Source organism: Phyllobates terribilis, unplaced genomic scaffold, assembly GCF_046119375.1.
Source record: "Phyllobates terribilis strain yellow unplaced genomic scaffold, ASM4611937v1 Scaffold_5__5_contigs__length_657084704, whole genome shotgun sequence".
Lineage (NCBI taxonomy): Eukaryota > Metazoa > Chordata > Amphibia > Anura > Dendrobatidae > Phyllobates > Phyllobates terribilis.
The window spans coordinates 104,235,549-104,243,526 of record NW_027362765.1 but is presented as its reverse complement, the minus strand read 5'-3'; the positions used below and the strand labels follow the sequence as shown (position 1 = coordinate 104,243,526).

General features: G+C 47.2%; 1 protein-coding gene across 1 annotated transcript; it reads right to left on the bottom strand.

Moving 5' to 3' along the window:
* Positions 1-370: 370 nt before the first annotated feature.
* TP53RK (TP53 regulating kinase) lies at positions 371-1,947 on the bottom strand. Its single transcript, XM_073681002.1, has 2 exons — positions 1,537-1,947; positions 371-927 (listed from the first exon to the last, which is right to left on the bottom strand). The coding sequence occupies exons 1-2, from the start codon at positions 1,778-1,780 to the stop codon at positions 458-460; spliced, it is 714 nt and encodes a 237-aa protein (XP_073537103.1). The 5' UTR covers positions 1,781-1,947; the 3' UTR covers positions 371-457.
* Between the last annotated feature and the right edge of the window lie 6,031 nt (positions 1,948-7,978).

Here is a 7,978-nt window from a genome sequence, read left to right as displayed (position 1 = left end):
CATGGGCCTGCATTTTTCTAGGTTTTAAATGTTTTTAAATTGTAGCTGTGTGTGTTTTCTGTTTATTGGACATCAATAAAAATTACATTTATACTTTATAGAGATCACTTTGTGTTGCATATTCTTTTTCTTTTGTTCTTTGTGGTCTTGATACACATGCAACAGGTTGATCACTATATATTATTTAAGTGGTGCCCACCTTGTTCCTTATTGAAGAGAGCTGATGGCTGACAAAGTTTGATGGCAGAAACTGAAGTCTGTAGTATAAACTACTGAGAAGGAAAAACCGGAGTGGGATGATGGATGGCGGAGTTGGAGTTTCCTTTTTGTCTGGAGGTACATTGCATCCGTACTGTATCACACTGGCATAAAAAAGTATCAAGATTTAATAGTATTTTCATAACCATCATACACAGAATGTTTAATGCAGCCCAAAGGATGTCCTATATACAACGGTCTACCCGACCATGGACCGCTTTCTGCCCCTCAGTCTGACTTCGTCCAGTTTTTTGATGACGGGGCCGGATTTCTTGGAGGCGCCTGTGTAGCTCTGGAGCAGAGCTCTGAACACATCCTCCGTCTGGGGGTGAGTGCTGAGGAAAGCCTTTTCCAGGACATAGAGGTCGACACCTTTATCTTCTGGGAGAGCCGAGATGAAGCTCAGGCCAAAATCGATCAGCACCAGGTCCAGGTCCGGATGTGGGGGCCGCAGGAGCATGTTCGAGGTGGTCAGGTCCCCATGGACAACATCCTCATCGTGCATCTGGGCCAATATCTGACCGATCCTTTCCACCAGGCTGTACAGGCTGCTGCCATTTTCTTGTGCGGCCATTATGAAGTCCCGAACAGTGACTGACCCTTCTATATCCTCCAAGTAGATGCAGTTAGAGACATAATCAACAAAATAAACCACAGGAGCAGCGATACCTGAAAGACAAAAATGCACAACATGGACCCAGATAAGAATGGGTTAATAAAGACAGAAAAGTTTCCCAACCCTAGTGGTGCTCATCTGCCTTCCTGCACATGAGAACTGACTGCTCTTCATAGTCACAGCACCCCTGGAGGCTGCTCCCCTTTCTTGCACTGAGAACTAACCTCTCTGTTTGGTCCCAGCGCCCCTGGTGGCTGCTCCCACTTCCTGCACCTAAAAACTGACATCTCTGGGTGGATACAGCGACCCTGATGGTGCTCCCTCTTCCTGCATCTGAGAACTGAATGCTCTCCTCAGTCACAGTGCCCCTTCCTGCACCTGAGAACTGACAGCTGTGGGTAGTAATAGTGCCCCTGGTGGCTTCCTGCACCTGAGAACTGTCACTTCTCCTCAGTCACAGCGCCCTGGTGGCCGTTTCCCCTTTCTGCACCTGAGAACTGACAGCTCTTAATAGTCACAGCGCCTCTGGTGGCTGCTCCCCCTTCTTGCACCTGACTGAGAACCGACTGCTCTCCTCAGTCACAACGCCCCTAGTGGTCGCTTTCCCTTCCTACAACTGAAAACTGAAATCTCTCCCAGCAACAACGCCCCTGGTGGCTCACCTGCCTTCCTGCACCTGAGGATGGAGCGCACCTCCTGCGCGGTCCGCCGGTGTGTCAGCTTCTCGTCCAGTGTCGGATGCCTGTAAGTCTTGGGGAAGCGTTCCTTCACTACAGCCGCCTTCCCCAGGAAGCTTCCCCTGTACACACGAGCCTCAGCCCCCTGCTTCATCAGCTGCAGCCCCTCCAGGTACCGCCGAGTCCGCTCCCGGCTGCTGCTGTCCGCGCTGTTCTCCATAGCAGTCATGCTGACAGTCGCTACGTAAAGAACGTAGATAGGTCTCACTATGAGTGCACAACATTACTCTATAGCGTAAACCATATGAAGAATAAAGGAGAACGTAGCGAAGAGGTTCACACAGAATAGCGTCCGGGCAGAAACTACACCAGTAACTGGAGGTCCGGAAGATCCGCCAGCACCTTGCACATCACCGCAGAGTCCGACCTCCTCGCACGTCACACGTGTCCTGCTGTGCACGAGTGGAAGTTGTACAGTCTTTTTCTACAATTATAACAGAAAGCCCCTATTCCTGTACAGAACAGCCCCCCTGAAGGGGTTAAAGTATGACTCCGCCTATAAGACTCATATAACAGCAAGTGACATCTGATCCCCATATAAACCAGAGTAATAGTAAGACAATGTTATACTCCAGTGACACCCAGAGCTGCAGTCACTGTTCTGTTGCCAGATGTATTTTTCTCTAGTTACAACCAGAGCTGCAGTCACTGTTGCTGTTAATGTATTGTACTCCAGTTGCATCCAGAGCTGCAATCACTCTTCTGCTGTTTCCTAATGTATTGTACTCCAGTTGCATCCAGAGCTGCAGTCACTGTTCTGCTGTTACTTAATGTATTATACTCCAGTTACACCCAGAGCTGCAGTCACTCTTCTGCTGTTACCTAATGTATTGTACTCCAATTACACCCAGGGAGGTTTTTGTGGGCCCTGGGCGAAAGAGTCTCAGTGGGCCCCTTTAACACATATCACGATTCATGATGCACAGATACCACAGAGAAATATACAGTATATAGTACAATGCAAAGATTTCACTTACTACATTACATGAGCGATATCTATTGTAAATTCTACAATAGCTCAGAAACTGGTGAATCCTCGCAGGACACAGTGCAGACCGGACAGTATAATCCTCCATACAGTATTATGGGCACCACATACAGTCATGGCCAAAAGTTTTGAGAATGACACCAAAATTATATTTTCACATGATCTGCTGGCCTCTGGTTTTTATTAGTGTTTGATGTTTATATCACATACAGAAATATAATTGCAATCATATTATGAGTACCAATAGGTTATATTGACAGAATGAGTTAATGCAGCAAGTCAATATTTGCAGTGTTGCCCCTTCTTCTTCAAGACCTCTGTAATTCTCCCTGGCATGCTCTCAATCAACTTTTGGACCAAATCCTGACTGATAGCAGTCCATTCTTGCATAATCAATGCTTGCATTTTGCCAGAATTGGTTGGTTTTTGTTTGTCCACCCGTCTCTTGATAATTGACCACAAGTTCTCAATGGGATTAAGATCTGGGGAGTTTCCAGGCCATGGACCCAAAATCTCTATGTTTTGTTACATGAGCCATTTAGTTATCACCTTTGCTTTATGGCAAGGTGCTCCATCATGCTGGAAAAGGCATTGTTGGGCGCCAAACTGCTCTTGGACGGTTGGGAGAAGTTGCTCTTGGAGGACATTCTGGTACCATTCTTTATTCATGGCTGTGTTTTTAGGCAAGACTGTGAGTGAGCCGATTCCCTTGGCTGAGAAGCAACCCCACACATGAATGGTTTCAGGATGCTTTACAGTTGGCATGAGACAGGACTGGTGGTAGCGCTCACCTCTTCTTCTCCGAATAAGCTGTTTTCCAGATGTCCCAAACAATCGAAAAAGGGATTCATCAGAGAAAATGACTTTGCCCCAGTCCTCAGCAGTCCTCTCCCTGTACCTTTTGCAGAATATCAGTCGGTCCCTGATGTTTTTTCTGGAGAGAAGTGGCTTCTTTGCTGCCCTCCTTGAAACCAGCCCTTGCTCAAAGAGTCTCCGCCTCACAGTGCGTGCAGAAGCACTCACACCAGCCTGCTGCCATTCCTGAGCAAGCTCGGCACTGCTGGTAGTCCGATCCCGCAGCTGAAACAGTTTTAAGATACGGTGCTGGCGCTTGCTGGTCTTTCTTGGGCGCCCTGGAACCTTTTTGACAACAATGGAAGCTCTCTCCTTGAAGTTCTTGATGATGCGATAGTTTGTTGACTGAGGTGCAATCTTTGTAGCTGCTATACTCTTCCCTGTTAGGCCATTTTTGTGCAGTGCAATGATGGCTGCACGTGTTTCTTTAGAGATAACCATGGTTAACTGAAGAGAAACAATGATACCAAGAACCAGCCTCCTTTTAAAGTGTCCAGTGATGTCATTCTTACTTAATCATGACTGATTGATCGCCAGCCCTGTCCTCATCAACACCCACACCTGTGTTAATGGATCAATCACTAAAACGATGTTAGCTGCTCCTTTTAAGGCAGGACTGCAATGATGTTGAAATGTGTTTTGGGGGTTAAAGTTCATTTTCTGGGCAAATATTGACTTTGCAAGTGCAGTAATTGCTGTTAAGCTGATCACTCTTTGACATTCAGGAGTATATGCAAATTGCCATTACAAAAAATGAAGCAGTAAACTTTGGAAAAATTACTATTTGTCTCATTCTCAATACTTTTGGCCATGACTGTAGTCCTCCATACAGTATTATGGGCACCACATAGTCCTCCATACAGTATTATTGGCCCCATATATTGCTCCATACAGAATAATGACCCCACATAGTCCTTAATACAGTATTATGGGCCCCATATATTGCTCCATACAGAATAATGGACCCCATATAACGTTCTATACAGGATACCGGCCCCCATATAACGCTCCATAGAGGATACTGGCCCCCTTATAACTCTCCATACAGGATACTGGCCCCCATATAACGCTCGATACAGAATACTGGCCCCCACATAATGCCCCATGCAGGCTGTGCCACCTCATAATACCCAATGCAGGATGTCACTTCCCCCCCATATAATGCCCCATGCAGGATGTCACTCCCCCCCCCCATAAAATTCACCATCCAGTATGTCGCTCCCCCCCATATATTGCCCCACGCAGGATGTCACCTCCCCCCCATATAGTGCCCCATGCAGAATGTCACCCCCCCCATATAATGCCCCATGCAGGATGTCATCACCCCCCACCCATATAGTGCCCCATGCAGGATGTCACCTCTCCCCCCCATACAATGCCCCATGCAGGATGTTATCCCCCCCATATAATGCCCCATGCAGGATGTCACCCCCCCATATAATGCCCCATGCAGGATGTCATCACCCCCCCATATAATGCACCTTGCAGGATGCCATCACCCTCCCCTACCCATATAATGCCCCATGCCTCTATATATATATATATATATATATAAAAATCAAATGCCTCACTTCTCACCTGCTGCCACTGCTCTGGGCTCCAGCGTCGCTGGCGTCTTCCCGCTCTGCGCTGTGACGGCTCAGGAGCTCAGGAGAGAGCGCGGTGTAAAGACGTCATCGCGCCCTCTAACCTGAGAAGTCACAGTGCAGCAGCTGCGGAAGAGACCGGAGCTGCTGCGGAGGCACGGGGAGAGGTAAGTATTGTGTTGGCTGCCAGGGCCCTGAGCAAGCGGGGGAGGTGGGGGGGCGCAAGCGCTGGCACCGGCTACGCACCGCTCACGGGTCCCATTGCACGCCGGGGTGCCCGATGGTGAGTGGGCCCCCCGCCTACTCAGGGCCCCGGCACTTGCCCGGGTGCACCGGGTGCTGACGCAGGCCCTGCCCAGAGCTGTAGTCACTGTTCTGCTGTTACTTAATGTATTGTACTCCAGTTGCATCCAGAGCTGCAATCACTCTTCTGCTGTTACCTAATGTATTGTACTCCAGTTACACCCAAAGCTGCAGTCACTGTTCTGCTGTTACCTAATGTATTGTACTCCAGTTATACCCAGAGCTGCAGTCACTCTTCTGCTGTTACTTAATGTATTGTGCTCCAGTTACACTCAAAGCTGCAATCACTCTTCTGCTGTTACCTAATGTATTGTACTCCAGTTACACCCAAAGCTGCAGTCACTGTTCTGCTGTTACCTAATGTATTGTACTCCAGTTACACCCGGAGCTGCAGTCACTCTTCTGCTGTTACTTAATGTATTGTGCTCCAGTTACACTCAAAGCTGCAATCACTCTTCTGCTGTTACCTAATGTATTGTACTCCAGTTACATCCAGAGCTGCAATCACTCTTCTGCTGTTACCTAATGTATTGTACTCCAGTTACATCCAGAGATGCAATCACTCTTCTGCTGTTACCTAATGTATTGTACTCCAGTTACACCCAGAGCTGCAGTCATCCTTCTGCTGTTACCTAATGTATTGTACTCCAGTTACACCCAGAGCTGCAGTCACTGTTCTGCTGTTAATGTATTGTACTCAAGTTACAGCCAGAGCTGCGGTCAAATGCCTATAAACTAAATTGGGTAATAAAATAGATTGATAGCGATGTGTATAAAATAGAACAATCTGTATAAAATGATACAACAAGCAGTAATAAATGAGCACTCTAGTGGAAAAGTCGCATTCTCCAAGAGGGAGAGGATGCACATGTAATTAATGATGAAGTTGCATATGACAGCCCAGGTATCGCACAGCATCGGATGGTGAGAAATGACCTGTGAGTAATATAAAGCTGAAAATAACGAGCCTGGTGCTTACAAGTGTGAATGAGACCTAATTCTACAAACTGCAGGGCAAATACACACAGAAAAGTCATTTAATAAATTGAAGGTGGAATGTAAGAGCTGCAGTCCCAGTTCTGCTGTTACCTTATGTATTGTACTCCAGTCACATCCAGATCTGCAGTCACAATTCTGTTGCTACATCATATCTGTGCTCTAGTCACATCAAGATCTGTCATCTCTATTCTGTTTTTACATCATGCATTCTACTCCAGTTACATCCAGAGCTGCTGTCATAATTTTAGGTTATGTGCCCACGATGCAGAAATGCTCCGGATTTTTCCTGAACGTTTCTGCATCTCCCTGGCAGAAAAAACGCATGTGGATTGTACATGCGGATTGTACATGCGTTTTTCCTGCCAGGGACAAGCGGAAGTGAAGCGTTCTTCACTTGCATTTCCGCATGCGGGTTGACAAGCGCTTTCCAAGCGATTTTAGCATCACTTGGAAAGTGCTTGACAACTTGGTCACACTATATAAATCCATGCAAACGGCAAACGGCATGGATTTATATAGTGTGACCGTAAGAATGTCAAAAAATAAATCTATACTTACCTTCCGATGGCCCCCGGAGTCTTGCTTCGGTCCGGCCTGGCTGCCGGCAGCTCGTGGTACACTGAAGGACCTGCCGTCACATGACTATGACGTCAGCGCAGGTCCTTCAGTCCACCGTGATCTGCCGGCAAGCAAAGACGAGCACACCGGGGGCCATCAGAAGGTAAATATAATATTTATTTTTTATTTTATTCTTTTTTTTACAGGTTCTACCATCCGCACATTGAAACGCATGGATTCTGCATGTACAGATGCAGTGATGCGGATTCCATGCGTTCCAATGCAAGTCAATGGCGGCGAAAACGCAGCACTTCCGCAAAATAATTGGTAGTGCTGCAGATTTTTACGCAATGATAATCCGCAGCGGAAATTTCCACAGCATGTGCACAGCACATGCGGATTATCATTGGGGAACATGACAGACCTTCTACCAAGCGTTTTCTAAGCGTTTCTGCAGCGTTTTTGCCGCTGCGGAACCGCTTAAAAAGCGCATCGTGGGCACACAGCCTTACACTACATCCAGAACGATGTGCTGCCGATAATTATGATTAGCCTGCACTAACGAGGGTTAAAGAGGTTGTCCACTACTTTTACATAGGTCATCAATGTCTGATTGGTCAGGGCCCGGCGCTTGGCACCCCCGTCGATCAGTTGTTATTGGGGTCGGCGGCCGCTGGCCGGAAGTACTCACTTGCAGAGTTGCTCCATCTTCTGGTAGTGGCTGCCGCAGGGTACTGCACATCTGCCTTCTATTTCTTTGAATAGGATGCGGATGTGTAGTACCAAGCTCCATCTTCTGGTAGTAGCCGAGGCTTGGTACTACACATCCGCACAGGCAAACAGTGTCCTTAAAAAAGTTCATAAGACGCAAGGCTCCTTGATGGCCCCAACAGAATGATCTCCAGGGAATAGTCCGGAAAGTACAGAGTGGTGCGATAGGCTCCTCCTGGGCACAGAGTCTTTGGGATTTCTCATATGTGGGGTTTTTCAACCTCTTTTGCTATTTTTTAACTTAAAAAGTCACAAGTTCTGCTAAAACGTCTCAAAATTTGAGCAAAAATTTCAGAAGTACATTACC

Excerpts from the sequence above, each read along its gene's own strand:
- TP53RK (XM_073681002.1), bottom strand. The coding sequence starts at position 1,780 with ATGACTGCTATGGAGAACAGCGCGGACAGCAGCAGCCGGGAGCGGACT. Across the intron at positions 928-1,536 it reads CCTCAGGTGCAGGAAGGCAG|GTATCGCTGCTCCTGTGGTT; the intron begins GTGAGCCACCAG and ends TTTGTCTTTCAG.